The 22,783-nt window shown below is 46.1% G+C and overlaps 1 protein-coding gene across 1 annotated transcript in view; it reads right to left on the bottom strand.

Annotated features, from left to right (window-relative positions):
• LOC311148199 (constitutive coactivator of PPAR-gamma-like protein 2) overlaps window positions 1–22,783 on the bottom strand; it is a 64,531-nt gene that overhangs the window by 27,627 nt on the left and 14,121 nt on the right. Inside the window, exons 2-7 of the mRNA XM_084185079.1 lie at window positions 18,946–19,192; window positions 6,906–6,988; window positions 4,603–4,731; window positions 3,365–3,467; window positions 3,136–3,209; window positions 2,242–2,494 (exon numbers count right to left, since the gene is read on the bottom strand). Of these exons, the coding sequence (XP_084041205.1) occupies window positions 2,242–2,494; window positions 3,136–3,209; window positions 3,365–3,467; window positions 4,603–4,731; window positions 6,906–6,988; window positions 18,946–19,192 (889 nt within the window). The remainder of the gene's footprint in view (window positions 1–2,241; window positions 2,495–3,135; window positions 3,210–3,364; window positions 3,468–4,602; window positions 4,732–6,905; window positions 6,989–18,945; window positions 19,193–22,783) is intronic.

The following is a 22,783-nucleotide window of genomic DNA, read 5'->3' as shown; positions in this document are numbered from 1 at the left end:
AGAGAGATGAGAGGGGAGAGAGAGAGAGGAGAGATGAGAGGGGAGAGCGATGAGAGGGGAGAGAGAGAGATTAGAGGGGAGAGAGAGAGAGGAGAGATGAGAGGGGAGAGCGATGAGAGGGGAGAGAGAGAGATTAGAGGGGAGAGAGAGAGAGGAGAGATGAGAGGGGAGAGCGATGAGAGGGGAGAGAGAGAGATGAGAGGGGAGAGAGAGAGAGGAGAGATGAGAGGGGAGAGGAGAGGGGAGAGGGGAGGGGAGAGGCGAGAGAGATGAGAGGGGAGAGAGAGAGATGAGAGGGGAGAGAGAGAGAGAGGAGAGATGAGAGGGGAGAGGAGAGTGGAGAGGGGAGGGGAGGGGAGAGGCGAGAGAGATGAGAGGCGAGAGAGAGAGAGATGAGAGGGGAGAGAGAGAGAGAGATGAGAGGGGAGAGGAGAGGAGAGATGAGAGGGGAGAGGAGAGGAGAGATGAGAGGGGAGAGGGGAGAGGAGAGGGGAGAGGCGAGAGAGAGAGAGATGAGAGGGGTGTGTATCAATGTGTGCGTGTATCAGTGTGTGTGTGTATACAGTGAGGGAAAAAAGTATTTGATCCCCTGCTGATTTTGTACGTTTGCCCACTGACAAAGACATGATCAGTCTATAAATTTAATGGTAGGTTTATTTGAACAGTGAGAGACAGAATAACAACAAAAATCCAGAAAAACGTATGTCAAAAATGTTATGAATTTATTTGCATTTTAATGAGGCAAATAAGTATTTGACCCTCTGCAAAACATTAATTAGTACTTGGTGGCAAAACCCTTGTTGGCAATCACAGAGGTCAGACGTTTCTTGTAGTTGGCCACCAGGTTTGCACACATCTCAGGAGGGATTTTGTCCCACTCCTCTTTGCAGATCTTCTCCAAGTCATTAAGGTTTCGAGCCTGACGTTTGGCAACTCGAACCTTCAGCTCCCTCCACAGATTTTCTATGGGATTAAGGTCTGGAGACTGGCTAGGCCACTCCAGGACCTTAATGTGCTTCTTCTTGAGCCACTCCTTTGTTGCCTTGGCCGTGTGTTTTGGGTCATTTTCATGCTGGAATACCCATCCAGAGCCAATTTTCAATGCCCTGGCTGAGGGAAGGAGGTTCTCACCCAAGATTTGACGGTACATGGCCCCGTCCATCGTCCCTTTGATGCGGTGAAGTTGTCCTGTTCCCTTAGCAGAAAAACACCCCCAAAGCATAATGTTTCCACCTCCATGTTTGACAGTGGGGATGGTGTTCTTGGGGTCATAGGCAGCATTCCTCCTCCTCCAAACACGGCAAGTTGAGTTGATGGCAAACAGCTCCATTTTGGTCTCATCTGACCACAACACTTTCACCCAGTTCTCCTTTGAATCATTCAGATGTTCATTGGCAAACTTCAGACGGCCCTGTATATGTGCTTTCTTGAGCAGGGGGACCTTGCGGGCACTGCAGGATTTCAGTCCTTCACGGGGTAGTGTGTTACCAATTGTTTTCTTGGTGACTATGGTCCCAGCTGCCTTGAGATCATTGACAAGATCCTCCCGTGTAGTTCTGGGCTGATTCCTCACCGTTCTCATGATCATTGCTACTCCACGAGGTGAGATCTTGCATGGAGCCCCAGGCCGAGGGAGATTGACAGTTATTTTGTGTTTCTTCCATTTGCAAATAATCGCACCAACTGTTGTCACCTTTTCACCAAGCTGCTTGGCGATGCTCTTGTAGCCCATTCCAGCCTTGTGTAGGTCTACAATCTTGTCCCTGACATCCTTGGAGAGCTCTTTGGTCTTGGCCATGGTGGAGAGTTTGGAATCTGATTGATTGATTGCTTCTGTGGACAGGTGTCTTTTATACAGGTAACAAACTGGGATTAGGAGCACTCCCTTTAAGAGTGTGCTCCTAATCTCAGTTCGTTACCTGTATAAAAGACACCTGGGAGCCAGAAATCTTTCAGATTGAGAGGGGGTCAAATACTTATTTCCCTCATTAAAATGCAAATCAATTTATATCATTTTTGACATGCGTTTTTCTGGATTTTTGTTGTTGTTATTCTGACTCTCACTGTTCAAATAAACCTACCATTAAAATGATACACTGATCATGTCTTTGTCAGTGGGCAAACGTACAAAATCAGCAGGGGATCAAATACTTTTTTCCCCTCACTGTAAGTGTGTATCAGTGTGTGTGTGTGTGTGTGTTTGTGTGGGGGTAACAGTGTGTATCAGTGTGTCTTACTTGCTGCTGTCGTTTGGTTCGTCTCCATCAGAAGAAGATGAAGGAGAGGGGGAGGGGCCAGAGGGAGCGGCCGTGTGGTGATTCGGTAATCTACTTCCTCCCTGGTCATATGGAGCCGACCAATCGGTGAAGGCCATTTTCCCTGCCAGTGAATCTTTGCAGTCCTGCAGGGGAGGTGGGGGGTTCTGGAACAGAGAGGTGTTGCCTGGACCGTATGGAGCATTCTGATAGGGTGGCTGTACACCCTGGGGATGGAACTGGGGGAGAGAGAGAGATTATAGGACTACAACTAGCTAGACTACAGCCATTGTTGCTGGATTTAGTGGCGGCAAGAGCCCCAACTGAGTCAATACAAGAGGAGAGCCAGCTGCTGTACTACTGAGTCAATACAAGAGGAGAGCCAGCTGCTGTACTACTGAGTCAATACAAGAGGAGAGCCAGCTGCTGTACTACTGAGTCAATACAAGAGGAGAGCCAGCTGCTGTACTACTGAGTCAATACAAGAGGAGAGCCAGCTGCTGTACTACTGAGTCAATACAAGAGGAGAGCCAGCTGCTGTACTACTGAGTCAATACAAGAGGAGAGACAGCTGCTGTACTACTGAGTCAATACAAGAGGAGAGCCAGCTGCTGTACTACTGAGTCAATACAAGAGGAGAGACAGCTGCTGTACTACTGAGTCAATACAAGAGGAGAGCCAGCTGCTGTACTACTGAGTCAATACAAGAGGAGAGCCAGCTGCTGTACTACTGAGTCAATACAAGAGGAGAGCCAGCTGCTGTACTACTGAGTCAATACTGAGTCATGCCCACAGAAATGTGCGGCCAACATGAACCCCACCCCTCCACAGTAGGGTTAGGAGGTAATAACTATCTACATCAGAGACATGTGACTCCTACCTGGTGCTTTACAGTCTGCATCGCCCCCATGTGGCCAGGAGGTCCCCCAAACGGAGCCGGACCAAACCCTGGCACTAAACACACAGACAGATAAATAAATTACTTGTCCAATTTAGCAGGTCTAACAAGTATTGAGAAAAAGCTTTAGCCAATGGTGCTTGTTGTATCACTGACTACAAGAGATACTGTATGACGGACAGCGGCCTTCGCCAATTGCAGGGTAACTCACAGAGGTAGGGGGAGGGTCCCATGGAGAGGGGGCGGGGTTTAGAGGCAGCTGAGAAATACTCCACAGCCCTCTTAAAACGCTGCACCTTGTCCTCCATACGAGACTAGAGGAGAGAGACAGAGGACAGAGAGAGAGGACAGAGGAGAGAGGACAGAGGAGAGACAGAGGACAGAGGACAGAGGACAGAGAGAGAGACAGAGGACAGAGAGAGAGAGAGGACAGAGAGAGAGAGAGAGGACAGAGAGAGAGGACAGAGAGAGAGAGAGGACAGAGAGAGAGAGAGGACAGAGGACAGAGACAGAGAGAGAGACAAAGGACAGGACAGAGACAGAGGACAGAGAGAGAGAGACAGGACAGAGGACAGAGAGAGAGACAGAGGACAGAGAGAGAGACAGAGAGAGAGAGACAGGACAGAGGACAGAGAGAGAGAGAGACAGGACAGAGGACAGAGAGAGAGACAGAAGACAGAGAGAGAGACAGAGGACAGAGACAGAGAGAGAGAGAGAGAGAGAGAGAGACAGGACAGAGGACAGAGAGAGAGACAGAGGACAGAGACAGGACAGAGAGAGAGGACAGAGAGAGAGAGAGGACAGAGAGAGAGAGAGGACAGAGAGAGAGAGAGAGAGAGGACAGAGAGAGAGAGAGGACAGAGAGAGAGAGAGAGAGAGAGAGAGAGAGGACAGAGAGAGAGAGAGAGGACAGAGAGAGAGAGAGGACAGAGAGAGAGAGAGGACAGAGAGAGAGAGAGAGAGGACAGAGAGAGAGGACAGAGAGAGAGAGAGAGAGGACAGAGAGAGAGAGAGAGAGAGAGAGAGAGGACAGAGAGAGAGAGAGAGAGAGAGAGGACAGAGAGAGAGAGAGAGAGAGAGAGGACAGAGAGAGAGAGAGGACAGAGAGAGAGAGAGAGAGGACAGAGAGAGAGAGAGAGAGAGAGGACAGAGAGAGAGAGAGAGAGAGAGAGAGAGGACAGAGAGAGAGAGAGAGGACAGAGAGAGAGAGAGAGAGAGGACAGAGAGAGAGAGAGAGAGAGAGAGAGAGGACAGAGAGAGAGAGAGAGAGAGGACAGAGAGAGAGAGAGAGAGAGAGAGAGAGGACAGAGAGAGAGAGAGAGAGAGAGAGAGAGAGAGAGAGAGAGAGAGAGAGAGAGAGAGAGAGACTGTGTAAACTAGTGGTGTGTGTACTAGTGGTGTGTGTGTGTGTGTGTGTGTGTGTGTGTGTGTGTGTGTGTGTGTGTATACCTGTGACTGTTTGAAGACGTCCCTGGCGATAACGTCGAGGTTCCCCAGGTCTTTAATGGAGGAGACATACTCTGACACCGCCTTGATAACCACCTCACAGGGAGGCAGGACCAACTGGTGGGCACGTACCTAGAGGGATAGAGGTCAGGGGTCAGACACCACCTCAAAGGGAGGCAGGACCAACTGGTGGGCACGTACCTAGAGGGTTAGAGGTCAGGGGTCAGACACCACCTCACAGGGAGGCAGGACCAACTGGTGGGCACGGACCTAGAGGGTTAGAGGTCAGGGGTCAGACACCACCTTAATAACCACCTCACAGGGAGGCAGGACCAACTGGTGGGCACATACCTAGAGGGTTAGAGGTCAGGGGTCAGACACCACCTCACAGGGAGGCAGTACCAACTGGTGGGCACGTACCTAGAGGGATAGAGGTCAGGGGTCAGACACCACCTCACAGGGAGGCAGGACCAACTGGTGGGCACGCACCTAGAGGGATAGAGGTCAGGGGTCAGACACCACCTCACAGGGAGGCAGGACCAACTGGTGGGCACGCACCTAGAGGGTTAGAGGTCAGGGGTCAGACACCACCTCACAGGGAGGCAGGACCAACTGGTGGGCACGTACCTAGAGGGTTAGAGGTCAGGGGTCAGACACCACCTCACAGGGAGGCAGGACCAACTGGTGGGCACGCACCTAGAGGGATAGAGGTCAGGGGTCAGACACCACCTTAATAACCACCTCACAGGGAGGCAGGACCAACTGGTGGGCACGGACCTAGAGGGATAGAGGTCAGGGGTCAGACACCACCTCACAGGGAGGCAGGACCAACTGGTGGGCACGTACCTAGAGGGTTAGAGGTCAGGGGTCAGACACCACCTTAATAACCACCTCACAGGGAGGCAGGACCAACTGGTGGGCACGTACCTAGAGGGTTAGAGGTCAGGGGTCAGGGGTCAGACACCACCTTAATAACCACCTCACAGGGAGGCAGGACCAACTGGTGGGCACGCACCTAGAGGGTTAGAGGTCAGGGGTCAACACCACCTTAATAACCACCTCACAGGGAGGCAGTACCAACTGGTGGGCACGTACCTAGAGGGATAGAGGTCAGGGGTCAGACACCACCTTAATAACCACCTCACAGGGAGGCAGTACCAACTGGTGGGCACGTACCTAGAGGGTTAGAGGTCAGGGGTCAGACACCACCTTAATAACCACCTCACAGGGAGGCAGGACCAACTGGTGGGCACGTACCTAGAGGGTTAGAGGTCAGGGGTCAGGGGTCAGACACCACCTTAATAACCACCTCACAGGGAGGCAGTACCAACTGGTGGGCACGGACCTAGAGGGTTAGAGGTCAGGGGTCAGACACCACCTCACAGGGAGGCAGTACCAACTGGTGGGCACGCACCTAGAGGGTTAGAGGTCAGGGGTCAGACACCACCTCACAGGGAGGCAGGACCAACTGGTGGGCACGCACCTAGAGGGTTAGAGGTCAGGGGTCAGACACCACCTCACAGGGAGGCAGGACCAACTGGTGGGCACGCACCTAGAGGGTTAGAGGTCAGGGGTCAGACACCACCTCACAGGGAGGCAGGACCAACTGGTGGGCACGCACCTAGAGGGTTAGAGGTCAGGGGTCAGACACCACCTCACAGGGAGGCAGTACCAACTGGTGGGCACGCACCTAGAGGGTTAGAGGTCAGGGGTCAGACACCACCTTAATAACCACCTCACAGGGAGGCAGGACCAACTGGTGGGCACGCACCTAGAGGGTTAGAGGTCAGGGGTCAGACACCACCTTAATAACCACCTCACAGGGAGGCAGGACCAACTGGTGGGCACGCACCTAGAGGGTTAGAGGTCAGGGGTCAGACACCACCTTAATAACCACCTCACAGGGAGGCAGGACCAACTGGTGGGCACGCACCTAGAGGGTTAGAGGTCAGGGGTCAGACACCACCTTAATAACCACCTCACAGGGAGGCAGGACCAACTGGTGGGCACGTACCTAGAGGGATAGAGGTCAGGGGTCAGACACCACCTCACAGGGAGGCAGGACCAACTGGTGGGCACGCACCTAGAGGGATAGAGGTCAGGGGTCAGAGGTAAAAGATGTGCCAGACAGCAGGGGTAGAGCTTAATGTTATGGTTTAGAAGTAAATAGAAGAGGCCGTCAGGGTTAAAGGTCAGGGGTCAGAGGTAAAAGATGTGCCAGACAGCAGGGGTAGAGCTTAATGTTATGGTTTAGAAGTAAATAGAAGAGGCCGTCAGGGTTAAAGGTCAGGGGTCAGAGGTTATACCTTGAGTGAGGCCAGGGGGTGTTCTGGTCCTAAAAGGCTCCAGTGGAAGGCAGCCAGGTCCTCGTCAGGGAGAATATGGTTCCCTATTGGGGGGAAGAGAGAAAGAGGGATTGAGAAAGCCCAGTTGTGTGTGTTTGGGCTGGGCGATATATTGAATTCATTTGAATGTATGTGTTTGCGCGATATTCCAGATGTCTGTATCACAAGAATCAAGGTTTTATGTTGATTTTTTCTGAGCGTTTGTCTGCTTGTTCTCTGTTTGTCTTTATGGTCTCGTCTCCTTCACTCCTCTGAGCTGTGGACCTTCCCATTTACACCAGAGATCTGTATATAATGAAGAGATGCTCCTTCCCATTTACACCAGAGATCTGTATATAATGAAGAGATGCTCCTTCCCATTTACACCAGAGATCTGGATATAATGAAGAGATGCTCCTTCCCATTTACACCAGAGATCTGTATATAATGAAGAGATGCTCCTTCCCATTTACACCAGAGATCTGTATATAATGAAGAGATGCTCCTTCCCATTTACACCAGAGATCTGGATATAATGAAGAGATGCTCCTTCCCATTTACACCAGAGATCTGTATATAATGAAGAGATGCACCTTCCCATTTACACCAGAGATCTGTATATAATGAAGAGATGCTCCTTCCCATTTACACCAGAGATCTGTATATAATGAAGAGATGCTCCTTCCCATTTACACCAGAGATCTGTATATAATGAGGAGATGCTCCTTCCCATTTACACCAGAGATCTGTATATAATGAAGAGATGCTCCTTCCCATTTACACCAGAGATCTGGATATAATGAAGAGATGCTCCTTCCCATTTACACCAGAGATCTGGATATAATGAAGAGATGCTCCTTCCCATTTACACCAGAGATCTGGATATAATGAAGAGATGCTCCTTCCCATTTACACCAGAGATCTGTATATAATGAGGAGATGCTCCTTCCCATTTACACCAGAGATCTGTATATAATGAAGAGATGCTCCTTCCCATTTACACCAGAGATCTGTATATAATGAAGAGATGCTCCTTCCCATTTACACCAGAGATCTGGATATAATGAAGAGATGCTCCTTCCCATTTACACCAGAGATCTGTCTATAATGAAGAGATGCTCCTTCCCATTTACACCAGAGATCTGGATATAATGAAGAGATGCTCCTTCCCATTTACACCAGAGATCTGTATATAATGAAGAGATGCTCCTTCCCATTTACACCAGAGATCTGGATATAATGAAGAGATGCTCCTTCCCATTTACACCAGAGATCTGGATATAATGATGAGATGCTCCTTCCCATTTACACCAGAGATCTGGATATAATGATGAGATGCTCCTTCCCATTTACACCAGAGATCTGGATATAATGAGGAGATGCTCCTTCCCATTTACACCAGAGATCTGTATATAATGAAGAGATGCTCCTTCCCATTTACACCAGAGATCTGGATATAATGATGAGATGCTCCTTCCCATTTACACCAGAGATCTAGATATAATGAAGAGATGCTCCTTCCCATTTACACCAGAGATCTGTATATAATGAAGAGATGCTCCTTCCCATTTACACCAGAGATCTGGATATAATGAAGAGATGCTCCTTCCCATTTACACCAGAGATCTGGATATAATGAAGAGATGCTCCTTCCCATTTACACCAGAGATCTGTATATAATGAAGAGATGCACCTTCCCATTTACACCAGAGATCTGGATATAATGAAGAGATGCTCCTTCCCATTTACACCAGAGATCTGTATATAATGAAGAGATGCACCTTCCCATTTACACCAGAGATCTGTATATAATGAAGAGATGCTCCTTCCCATTTACACCAGAGATCTGGATATAATGAAGAGATGCCCGTCTCCCCCCTAACAATGGGAGTTGTCCCATAGGTAGGAAGAAAGGTGACAAGCTTTAGGTCCAAAATAAGCCCATAGAAACGCAATGACTTATTATGGACAGATTTGAGCTTCACCTCTTCCTCTATGGTTTACACACACACCAAGCCCCTCCCCCTGTCTCTCACAACAACATAGTTGACAGATCTTCCTCTCTGACGAGCGGTTTCAACTCGCTATTTGCATTTGAGGTTTGGTCCAACATAATCTATCATATGGACACAAACACATTGAGACATTATTTTACTGGAATAGAGAAGTTAACTTTAGTAACGATACCCTTTTTATGTCTCAACTACTCAAATTGCACGCAGAGCAGACACTGCTAAAACCAGAGTATTAATGAACATTTATTGTGGAAAATGCAGAGGCATTGAGATACCGCTAGCAGCATGTTAGCCAAAGGTTGTTATACTCAATGTCTAGTCTGTGTTTTATAAATGTGCAATAAGCATAAAACACAATTATATAAGGAATTGGCAACTCGTTCTCATTCTGAGAAATAAGGTAGTCCACTTGATTTCAGCATCTGAACAAAGTGGACAGGCTAACGTGCTTTTCAAACAGTTGGGAGACGGACAGGAGTGTGTTCATAACAATTCAACTGTTCAACCTTGCTAGCTAGCAAATAGATCCACGTTGGCTAAACTTGAAATATAAAGATTAGGCGTCTAATCACTAGCACGTGGGCTTGAGAGATTGTTGATGAGGCCTGTGTTAAATGTCTATAGGCTAATGCCTGCTACCAGAAGTTAGTCATTATTAGTGAATGTGCATTATGCTTGGCTCTAGTAACATTTGTAACAAAAACACCAGATCAGTGATTATTGCAACAAAAAAAAGCAGGTGAAACTATACTGAACAAAATTAAATGCAACATGCAACAATTTCAAAGATTTTACAGAGTTACAGTTCATATGAGGAAATCAGTAAATTGAAATAAATTCATTAGGCCCTAATCTATGGATTTCACATGACTGGGCAGGTGTTCCTGGGAGGGCATAGGCCCACCCACTGGGAAGCCAGGCCCAGCCAATCAGAATGAGTTTTTCCCCACAAAAGAGCTATTACAGACAGAAATACTCCTCAGCACCCCCACCCTCCCCCCTCAGACGATCCCACAGGTGTAGAAGCCGGATGTGGAGGTCCTGGGCTGGCGTGGTTACACATGGTCTGGGGAGGTCCTGGGCTGGCGTGGTTACACGTGGTCTGGGGAGGTCCTGGGCTGGCGTGGTTACACGTGGTCTGGGGTTGTGAGGCCGTTGGACATACTGCCAAATTCTTTAAAACGACGTTGGAGGCAGTTTAACATTCAATTATCTGGCAAGAGCTCTGGTGGACATTCCTGCAGTCAGTATACCAATTGCACACTCCCTCAAAACTTGAGACATCTGTGGCATTGTGTTGAGAACAAAATGCATATTTTAAAAGAGGCATTTTGTTGTCCCCAGCACAAGGTGCACCTGTGTAATGATCACGCTGTTTAATCAGCTTATTGATATACCACACCTGTCAGGTGGATGGATTATCTTGGCAAAGGAGAAATGGTTATCTTGGCAAAGGAGAAATGCTCACTAACATGGATATAAACAAATTTGAGCACAACATTTGAGAGAAATAAGCTTTTTGTGTGTATGTAAGATTCCTGGGATTTTTTATTTCAGCTCATGAAACATGGGACCAACACTTTACATGTTGTGTTTATACTTTAGTTCGGTGTATTTTGATGAAATAATTAAATTATAAGTGTGTCTTACGGTTGTGGAAGGCTTATATTTAGACTAGGTATAACTTCACAAGCCCTGAATTCATTAGATTATTGCTGACTGTTTGAAATAGTGTATTTTACCTTTAATTGTAAGACAACACTTATTTAGAGAAACAATTTTTTTTTATGGATATATACACTGCTCAAAAAAATAAAGGGAACACTTAAACAACACATCCTAGATCTGAATGAATGAAATAATCTTATTAAATACTTTTTTCTTTCCATAGTTGAATGTGCTGACAACAAAATCACACAAAAATTATCAATAGAAATCTAATTTATCAACCCATGGAGGTCTGGATTTGGAGTCACACTCAAAATTAAAGTGGAAAACCACACTATAGGCTGATCCAATTTTGATGTAATGTCCTTAAAACAAGTCAAAATGAGGCTCAGTAGTGTGTGTGGCCTCCACGTGCCTGTATGACCTCCCTACAACGCCTGGGCATGCTCCTGATGAGGTGGCGGATGGTCTCCTGAGGGATCTCCTCCCAGACCTGGACTAAAGCATCCGCCAACTCCTGGACAGTCTGTGGTGCAACGTGGCGTTGGTGGATGGAGCGAGACATGATGTCCCAGATGTGCTCAATTGGATTCAGGTCTGGGGAACGGGTGGGCCAGTCCATAGCATCAATGCCTTCCTCTTGCAGGAACTGCTGACACACTCCAGCCACATGAGGTCTAGCATTGTCTTGCATTAGGAGGAACCCAGGGCCAACCGCACCAGCATATGGTCTCACAAGAGGTCTGAGGATCTCATCTCGGTACCTAATGGCAGTCAGGCTACCTCTGGCGAGCACATGGAGGGCTGTGCAGCCCCCCAATGAAATGCCACCCCACACCATGACTGACCCACCGCCTTACCGGTCATGCTGGAGGATGTTGCAGGCAGCAGAACGTTCTCCATGGCGTCTCTAGACTCTGTCACGTCTGTCACATGTGCTCAGTGTGAACCTGCTTTCATCTGTGAAGGTCACAGGGCGCCAGTGGTGAATCTGCCAATCTTGGTGTTCTCTGGCAAATGCCAAACGTCCTGCACGGTGTTGGGCTGTAAGCACAACCCCCACCTGTGGACGTCGGGCCCTCATACCACCCTCATGGAGTCTGTTTCTGACCGTTTGAGCAGACATGCACATTTGTGGCCTGCTGGAGGTCATTTTGCAGGGCTCTGGCAGTGCTCCTCCTGCTCCTCCTTGCACAAAGGCGGAGGTTGCAGTCCTGCTGCTGGGTTGTTGCCCTCCTACGGCCTCCTCCACGTCTCCTGATGTACTGGCCTGTCTCCTGGTAGCGCCTCCATGCTCTGGACACTACGCTGACAGACACAGCAAACCTTCTTTCCATAGCTCGCATTGATGTGCCATCCTGGATGAGCTGCACTACCTGAGCCACTTGTGTGGGTTGTAGACTCCGTCTCATGCTACCACTAGAGTGAAAGCACCGCCAGCATTCAAAAGTGACCAAAACATCAGCCAGGAAGCATAGGAACTGAGAAGTGGTCTGTGGTCACCACCTGCAGAACCAGTCCTTTATTGGGGGTGTCTTGCTAATTGCCTATAATTTCCACCTGTTGTCTATTCCATTTGCACAACAGCATGTGACATTTATTGTCAATCAGTGTTGCTTCCTAAGTGGACAGTTTGATTTCACAGAAGTGTGATTGACTTGGAGTTACATTGTGTTGTTTAAGTGTTCCCTTTATTTTTTTGAGCAGTGTATATATATATATATATATATATATATATATATATATATATATATATATATATATATATATATATATATATATATATATATATATATATATATATATATATATATCATGAATCACCCATAAGTTAAAAAAAAATCTAGATCAGATTTTTCGGCCATATCGCCTAGTGTGTGAGTATCGTTTCTGCCCCCCCTTCTGACCTTCTATGGGTCTGTTAGGGCTGAATATCACATCACAATATTTTTAACACTTTTTGATGGTATGACTGTATTTTATGTTTTTGAATAATTAAAGTTCTAAAAATGCTTTATGAGTAGATCATGACCCTAGGGTGGCAACACAAATTATAAGTGATTTCAAATGGGGCTTTCTCTTTTACCAAATAGGGCAATCTTCTGTATACCCCCCCTTACCTTGTCACAACACAACTGATTGGCTGAAACTCATTAAGAAGGAAAGAAATTCCACAAATTAACTTATAAGAATGCACACCTGTTAATTGAAAACATTCCAGGTGACTACCTCATGAAGCTGGTTGAGAGAATGCCAAGAGTGTGCAAAGCTGTCATCAAGGCAAAGGGTGGCTACTTGAAGAATCTCAAATAACATATTTTGATTTGTTTAACATTTTTTTGGTTACTACATGATTCCATATGTGTTATTTCATAGTTTGGATGTCTTCACTATTATTCTACAATGTAGAAAATAGTAAAAATAAAGAAAAACCATTGAATGAGTAGGTGTCCAAACTTTTGACTGGTAGTGTATGTAGTCAGATGTCTCTCCTGTTTGCAGCTACTATTAACAAATTGTTTTTCAATTAAAAAGCCTTACTTAAATCATCAACAGTCACAGTATTGTGGAAATTGTTTTTATGGCTTTGTTTTTCATTAATATTAAGGAGTATGTAAAACAAATAATTTAGTCGAGTTGTTATAGAATGAATTGAAATGTATTTTACGTAAATTGACAGATATTTAACTCATATTGGTAAATCGACCCTGTGAATGGCATTTGACTGGTCAGTTCATTCAGCATCTTCATGAATGATATCACCACGCAGGTTACACAGGGCAGCACAGATTCAAAGTCTTTTGTCCATTTTAGATGTTGATTGGCACTGTCTGTGAGATGATTCTAAACCACTTGAGCCTTTGAATGACGCGTTCCACATGAACCCTCACGTTAGCTATCCGTCTTGTACATGTGTTGTCCTCCTCTGACAGATGTGCGCCTCTTTTTGTGAAGGCTGGAATTGTTAATTTGACCTCTCGTGTAGCAGATCATGGATTGTGAAGCCCCGGTCAGCCATGACCTCATCACCAGGACAGAGGTACTCCAGTAACCCAGAATCTGATGTTATATATTTGTTGCTACATCTACCTCCATATGCTGAAGAGATGAACATCACTGGCCACCAGGTACTTGATGGTGTTCTGGGAGCAGTAATGGCTGAATGACTCCCCCTTGAATCCAGATTCTTGCATTTCTGTAAAGCAGTTTCTGAGCAGTCAATAATGCAAGTTGTTCCTGGGTAGTGGTCCTCAAAACATTGTGGCATTGTAGCACGGATGGTCTCCCTTGGCAGCCATGGAATGTACTCCCTCAGATTCTCTTCCATCATGTCAATCCAATAACTAAATCACTAGACTGACAAAACTCTGGGAAACACCAAACCTTTATGCTAAGTGCTGCTGCAGCAAGTTAAGCTTCAGCTTCATCGGTGTCATCAGGAGTTGGTCTGTCAGGTCTAACTGAAAGCTGCCTTTGTAGAGGGGTAGAAGATGTTCCGCCGGGGTAGAAAAGGCAGCAAGAGACAAGCCTGTATGCAGTCGACAGAGTGCTTCCGCACAGGTAGTGGGCTTTACATGATCACCTGAGCTGTAGTTGTGATCACTTAGAGATGGGTCTTCCCATTGGGTTTGGGCATCCTTCTCTGAAGGCATATCCATTCCTTCTATCTGTGTTGGCCAATCCCCATTTTCAATTTGGTGAACACTTGAGCCAGTCAAGCTCTACACCCGTTGTAAAGCGAATTAATGTGCTTAATTTTAAGAAGTTATTTGGTCACTTTAGTTGTGATACAAACCTTATCAAAACATATTGGTTTCAACAGGCTTCCCGTTACGACGTCGACCACGAAGATCCATCTGCTAGGCCCGGCCTCTTGCTCGCCAGTGTCCGAACTACCTCCGAACTATTGCTGTTCACCGGACCTTATGATAACTCAGCTATGCAGCTGATGCCTGCTGGACTGTTCCTTTATACGGTACCGCATCCTGTTTATGTTTAGCTTCAGCCCAAACTGTGTCACCATTACCAGCTGTTGTCTTAGCTCTCAAATAACACCTGTGATTGCTTTATGCCTCTCTCCCATGTCAATATGCCTTGCTTATTGCTGTTTCAGTTATTTCTTATTGTACTATTTCACTGTAGATCCCCCAGTCTCGCTCAACCTGCCTTAGATAGCTCCTTTATCCCAACCCCCATACACGCAGACACCGACTCAATCGGTGCCTCCAGTGATGCTCTCTCTTTCATCGTTACCCAACGCTTAGGTTTACCTCCACTGTACTCATATCCTTCCATATCCTTGTCTGTACATAATGCCCTGAATCTATTCTACAACGCCCGGAAATCTGCCCCCTTTATTCTATGTACCCAACGCACTAGAAGACCAGTACTTAAAGCCTTTAGCCGTATCCTTATTCTACTCCTCCTCTGTTCCTCTGGTGATGTAGAGGTTAACCCAGGCCCTGTAGCCCCCAGTATCACTCCTGCTCCCCAGGCGTTATCATTTGTTGACTTCTGTAACCGTAAAAGTCTTGGTTTTCTGCACGTTAACATCAGAAGCCTCCTTCCTAAATGTTAGTTATTCACTGGGTTAGCACACTCCGCCAACCCTGATGTTCTAGCAGTGTCTGAATCCTGGCTTAGGAAGGCCACCAAAAATTCAGAAATGTCCATCCCCAACTACAACATTTTCCATCTAGATAGAACTGCCAAAGGGGGTGGGGTTACAATCTACTGTAGAGATAGCCTGCAGAGCTCTATCATACTATCCAGGTCTGTGCCCAAACAGTTTGAGCTTCTACTTCTAAAAATCCACCTTTCCAGAAATAAGTCTCTCACTGTTGCCGCTTGCTACAGACCCCCCTCAGCCCCCAGATGTGCCCTGGACACCATATGTGAATTGATTGCGCCCCATCTATCCTCAGAGTTCGTACTGCTTGGTGACCTAAACTGGGATATGCTTAACACCCTGGCCATCCTACAATCTAAACTAAATGCCCTCAATCTCACACAAATTATCAACAACCCTACCAGGTACAACCCAAAATCTGTAAACATGGGCACCCTCACAGATATCATCCTGACAAATTTACCCTCTAAATACACCTCCGCTGTCTTCAACCAGGATCTCAGCGATCACTGCCTTATTGCCTGCGTCCGTAATGGGTCCGCGATCAAACGACCACCCCTTATCACTGTCAAACGCTCCCTAAAACACTTTAGCGAGGAGGCCTTTCTAATTGACCTGGCCCGGGTATCCTGGATGGATATTGACCTCATTCCGTCAGTAAAGGATGCCTGGTTGTTCTTTAAAAGTGCTTTCCTCTCAATCTTAAATAAGCATGCCCCATTCAAAAAATACAGAACTAAGAACAGATATAGCCCCTGGTTCTCCTCAGACTTGACTGCCCTTGACCAGCACAAAAACATCCTGTGGCGTACTGCATTAGCATCGAACAGCCCCCGCGATATGCAACTTTTCAGGGAAGTCAGGAACCAATATACACAAGCAGTTAGGAAAGCAAAGGCTAGCTTTTTCAAACAGAAATTTGCATCCTGTAACACTAACTCCAAAATGTTTTGGGACACTAAAGTCCATGGAGAATAAGAGTACTTCCTCCCAGTTGCCCACTGCACTGTGGCTAGGAAACACTGTCACCACCGATAAATCTACAATAATAGAGAATTTCTACAAGCATTTTGCTACGGCTGGCCATGCTTTCCACCTGGCTACCCCTACCCCGGCCACCAGCTCTGCGCCCTCCGCTGCAACTTGCCCATGCCCCCCCCCCGCTTCTCCTTCACACAAATTCAGACAGCTGATGTTCTGAAAGAGCTGCAAAATCTGGACCCCTACAAATCATCTGGGCTAGACAATCTGGACCCTTTCTTTCTAAAATTAGCTGCCCGAAATTGTCACAACCCCTATTACTAGGCTGTTCAACCTCTCTTTCGTAACGTCTGAGATCCCCAGAGAATGGAAAGCTGCCGCGGTCATCCCCCTCTTCAAAGGGGGTGACACTCTAGATCCAAACGGTTACAGACCTATATCCATCCTGCCCTGCCTTTCGAAAGTTTTTGAAAGCCAAGTTAACAAACAGATCACCGACCATTTCGAATCCCACCGTACATTCTCCGCTATGCAATCCGGTTTCCCAGCTGGTCACGGGTGCACTTCAGCCACGCTCAAGGTCCTAAACGATATTATAACCGCGATTGATAATAGACAGTACTGTGCAGCCGTCTTCATCGACCTGGCCAAGGCTTTCGACTCTGTCAACCACCGCATTCTTCTTGGCAGACTAAATAGCCTTGGTTTCTCAAATGACTGCCTCACCTGGTTCACCAACTACTTCTCAGATAGAGTTCAATGTGTCAAATCGCAGGGCCTGTTGTCTGGACCTCTGGCCGTCTCTATGGGGGTGCCACAGGGTTCAATTCTCGGCCCGACTCTATTCTCTGTGTATATCAATGATGTTGCTCTTGCTGCTGGTGACTCTCGGATCCACCTCAATGCGGACGACACCATTTTTTATACATCTGGCCCTTCATTGGACACTGTGTTAACAAACCTCCAAACGAGCTTCAATGCCATACAACACTCCTTCCGTGGCCTCCAACTGCTCTTAAACGCTAGTAAAACTAAATGCATGCTCTTCAACTGAACGCTGCTTGCACCCGCCCACCCGACTAGAATCACCACTCTCGACGGGTCTGACCTAGAGTATGTGGACAACTACAAATACCTAAGTGTCTGGTTAGACTGTAAACTCTCCTTCCAGACTCACATTAAGCATCTCCAATCCAAAGTTAGATCTAGAATCAGCTTCCTATTTTGCAACAAAGCCTCCTTCACTCATGCTGCCAAACATGCCCTCGTAAAACTGACTATCCTACCGATCCTTGACTTTGGCGATGTCATTTACAAAATAGCCTCCAACACTCTACTCAGCAAATTGGATGTAGTCTATCACAGTGCCATCCGTTTTGTCACCAAAGCCCCATATACTACCCACCACTGTGACCTGTATGCTCTTGTTGGCTGGCCCTCACTACATATTCGTCGCCAAACCCACTGGCTCCAGGCCATCTATAAATCACTGCTAGGCAAATCCCTGTCTTATCTTAGCTCACTGGTCACCATAGCAACACCCTCCCGTAGTCTGCGCTCCAGCAGGTATATCTCACTGGTCATCCCCAAAGCCAACACCTCCTTTGGCCGCCATTCCTTCCAGTTCTCTGCTGCCAATGACTGGAACGAACTGCAAAAATCTCTGAAGCTGGAGACACTTATCTCCCTCACTAACTTTAAGCATCAGTTGTCAGAGCACCTTACCGATCACTGCACCTGTACACAGCCCATCTGAAATTAGCCCACCCAACTACCTCATCCCTATATTGTTATTTATTTTGCTCTTTTGCACCCCAGTATCTCTATTTGCACATCATCTTTTTCACATCTATCATTCCAGTGTTAATACTAATTGTAATTATTTTGCACTATAGCCTATTTATTGCCTTACCTCCATAACTTGCTACATTTGCACACACTGTATATATATTTTCTGTTGTATTTTTTGACTTTATGTTTTGTTTTACCCCATATGTAACTCTGTGTTGTTGTTTTTATCACACTGCTTTGCTTTATCTTGGCCAGGTCGCAGTTGTAAATGAGAACTTGTTCTCAACTGGCTTACCTGGTTAAATAAAGGTTAAATAAAAAATAAATAAATAAAAGATATAGACCTATGAGCTGGGCTACATGAGGAGTGCAACTATGATTTGCAAAAGTCTAAAAAGAAAAGGCATGTGCTGTTTCTAAGCCTTACTGGGTTTCATTCACAAGGGACAGGCTAATACTCAGACTATTCCTGATTTAATCTTGTCTTTATATATACTAAATAATATATATGTGAAATTTGTTTTGGTTTAGAATGGACCATTATCATGCACCTGTCTTGAAACAGACCGGTGGAGGACACATTTTGCAGAGAGTTGTTCCGTATGCTAGTTTGTAACATTACAGAAAAATTGAAAACCTGGACGAAAAACAGAATTGTGTTCATCCAGAAGTGTGGTCTATACACACAATCAGCATACATCGATCAGAATATTTTGATGGGGATTTAAAAATCGGCTATTCCTGGCCATCCTCCTGCACTGTCGTATCTACTATAATAATCTAGTTAGCAGCTCTGGAGATCTGCCCAAGCAAGGCATTTGATTGGTTTAACGTGTTGCGAGGAGTCACTGATTTTCAGCGGGTTCCCACCCCTATTTAGCTATTATTCTACCATGAACTTCCCCAGGCTTCACGTTTAGGTTAATTAGGTACCTACCCAGCAGAGCAGTGAAGCAGGGCAGGTGTTGTGTCTTCAGACCCAGCTGTCTGGCAGCTTCAGAGAGCAGGTACTGGTGGGTGGTCAGGTTCTTGCCGTTCCAGGACAGTTTGAGCGCGTGCGAGGAGAAGTAGGCGGGCACGTTGCAGAGGGCAAACTCTGAGTCCTGGGCGATCAGGCCGCAGAAACCAAAGTCCCTGTAGAGAGACAGCACCTCCTGGTGGTGGTCCTCCAACGTCTGAACAACCTGAATAATACAATATAATATGAATATTATCATTCAAGCTTCAAGATTGTCACATGCACAAGTACAGTGAAATGGCTTTCTTTCTTGCTCTTTCCCAACAACGCAGTAATGAATATCAGTAGTACTATAAAATCAATATACAGTTCAAGGGTCAGTAGCTATATACAGGGACAGTTCCAGGGTCAGTAGCTATATACAGGGACAGTTCCAGGGTCAGTAGCTATATACAGGGACAGTTCCAGGGTCAGTAGCTATATACAGGGACAGTTCCAGGGTCAGTAGCTATATACAGGGACAGTTCCAGGGTCAGTAGCTATATACAGGGACAGTTCCAGGGTCAGTAGCTATATACAGTTCCAGGGTCAGTAGCTATATACAGGGTCAGTTCCAGGGTCAGTAGCTATATACAGGGACAGTTCCAGGGTCAGTAGCTATATCCAGGGACAGTTCCAGGGTCAGTAGCTATATACAGGGACAGTTCCAGGGTCAGTAGCTATATCCAGGGACAGTTCCAGGGTCAGTAGCTATATACAGGGACATTGGAAAAGTCTATGGAAACAGCTAGCATGTCATTGGAGAAGTCTATGGGAACAGCTAGCATGTCATTGGAGGAGTCTATGGAAACAGCTAGCATGTCATTGGAGAAGTCTATGGGAACAGCTAGCATGTCATTGGAGAAGTCTATGGGAACAGCTAGCATGTCATTGGAGGAGTCTATGGAAACAGCTAGCATGACATTGGAGAAGTCTATGGGAACAGCTAGCATGTCATTGGAGAAGTCTATAGGAACAGCTAGCATGTCATTGGAGAAGTCTATGGGAACAGCTAGCATGTCATTGCGCTAACACTAGTAGCAATGCTCCCCCACCCCCCCACTGCTGAAAAAGATCCTAGGGGAAACCCTAACGTGTGATGGCGTGTCAGTAGGGTTGGGCGGTATCCAGACTTTCATGTCATCATACTGTCCTTCTCTCACAACAGGATTTACGGTATTACTGGCTTAGTACACAAAGGTGCGCCAAAAACGCATTACCAGAAAACTAACAAAATTATCACAAGTAATAGAGAAGTTCTATGGAGGCTGCTAGCTAAATATGCTAACGAGCACAATTGAAAATAAACAAATTGCAAAGACAGGCAATCCGGCTCATGAAGTTATACAGTGAGGGAAAAAAGTATTTGATCCCCTGCTGATTTTGTACATTTACCCACTGACAAAGACATGATCAGTCTATAATTTTAATGGTAGGTTTATTTGAACAGTGAGAGACAGAATAACAACAACAAAAATCCAGAAAAACGCATGTCAAAAATGTTTTGCATTTTAATGAGGGAAATAAGTATTTGACCCTCTGCAAAACATTACTTAGTACTTGGTGGCAAAACCCTTGTTGGCAATCACAGAGGTCAGACGTTTCTTGTAATTGGCCACCAGGTTTGCACACATCTCAGGAGGGATTTTGTCCCACTCCTCTTTGCAGGTACAAGTCATTAAGGTTTCGAGGCTGACGTTTGGCAACTCGAACCTTCAGCTCCCTCCACAGATTTTCTATGGGATTAAGGTCTGGAGACTGGCTAGGCCACTCCAGGACCTTAATGTGCTTCTTCTTGAGCCACTCCTTTGTTGCTTTGGCCGTGAGTTTTGGGTCATTGTCATGCTGGAATACCTATCCACAACCCATTTTCAATGCCCTGTTTGAGGGAAGGAGGTTCTCACCCAAGATTTGACGGTACATGGCCCTGTCCATCGTCCCTTTGATGCGGTGAAGTTGTCCTGTCCCCTTAGCAGAAAAACACCCCCAAAGCATAATGTTTCCACCTCCATGTTTGACGGTGGGGATGGTGTTCTTGGGGTCATAGGCAGCATTCCTCCTCCTCCAAACACGGCGAGTTGAGTTGATGCCAAAGACCTCGATTTTGGTCTCATCTGACCACAACACTTTCACCCAGTTCTCCTCTGAATCATTCAGATGTTCATTGGCAAACTTCAGACGGCCCTGTATATGTGCTTTCTTGAGCAGGGGGACCTTGCGGGCGCTGCAGGATTTCAGTCCTTCACGGCGTAATGTGTTACCAATTGTTTTCTTGGTGACTATGGTCCCAGCTGCCTTGAGATCATTGACAAGATCCTCCCGTGTAGTTCTGGGCTGATTCCTCACCGTTCTCATGATCATTGCAACTCCACAAGGTGAGATCTTGCATGGAGCCCCAGGCCGAGGGAGATTGACAGTTATTTTGTGTTTCTTCCATTTGCGAATAATCGCACCAACTGTTGTCACCTTCTCACCAAGCTGCTTGGTGATGGTTTTGTAGCCCATTCCAGCCTTGTGTAGGTCTACAATCTTGTCCCTGACATCCTTGGAGAGCTCTTTGGTCTTGGCCATGGTGGAGAGTTTGGAATCTGATTGATTGCTTCTGTGGACAGGTGTATTTTATACAGGTAACAAGCTGAGATTAGGAGCACTCCCTTTAAGAGTGTGCTCCTAATCTCAGCTCGTTACCTGTATAAAAGACACCTGGGAGCCAGAAATCTTTCGATTGAGAGGGGCCAAATACTTATTTCCCTCATTGTCTGCTAAATGGCTTATTATTATTATTATTAAAATGCAAATCAATTTATAACATTTTTGACATGCGTTTTTCTGGATTTTGTTGTTGTTATTCTGTCACTCACTGTTCAAATAAACATACCATTAAAATGATAGACTGATCATTTCTTTGTCAGTGGGCAAACGTTCAAAATCAGCAGGGGATCAAATACTTTTTTCCCCTCACTGTACATATATAGGTAGGGACTACCGAACGTCATTTTTGGTGAGTTTGGACATTTACAAGTGAATGTGAACGAGAAATATTACGCAAATGAACAAAGTTGACGCATGCTTGTCTGAAGGAAGAACAGTACTGTGTACACACTGTGTCTGTGTGGAGGCTGGGAGTCGCTAGGGCAACGGGCCTGCCTGCTCTGCCCAGAGAAGATGGGGGAGGAGCAGACGGACCCAGAAGGGAGAGGAGAAACAACAAGGGAATCAAGCTGCAGTGGCAGCTGGACAGATAACTCATCCAAAGGGCTTCGACTTCTCAAATACAGCAGAAAGCTAACACAATATGATGCCCTGTGACCTTATTAATTCAGCCACTTACGTAGATAGCAAGTTAAACTTAGGGGTCGCCCTAATGCAGAATTCTTCATTTTTAACGCAGGAAAAAAAGATACAAACGCATAAGAAATACCTTGCTGCGTTTTGTAAATGGTTCTTATTGTAATTCCTGCTCAGCATCAAACTCATTTCGTGCTTCAGATGCACTTCTCCAAATCAGATGAGAATTCATGGACAGGCATATCATCAGACAGTGATCTCTGTGTAGCTACTTTTCTCCTGTTGTGCTAGTTACAAACAAACGTGGCTGGCGCGACTGTTCTGGGGAACTACGGTAAACGTTATAATGTAAAATAATGTGACAGGTGAAATTAAGAACGCAATCTGCTTTACCTCCTAATATATTGCACAAGTTGACTGCAGGTATTCACTTAAAAAGTAGCTTCTAATATTTTTTAAAAACCTTCAAAATAAATAGTTAACGGTATTG

Source organism: Coregonus lavaretus, assembly GCF_964263955.1.
Source record: "Coregonus lavaretus genome assembly, chromosome: 20".
Lineage (NCBI taxonomy): Eukaryota > Metazoa > Chordata > Actinopteri > Salmoniformes > Salmonidae > Coregonus > Coregonus lavaretus.
This window is presented reverse-complemented; position numbering and strand designations above follow the sequence as displayed.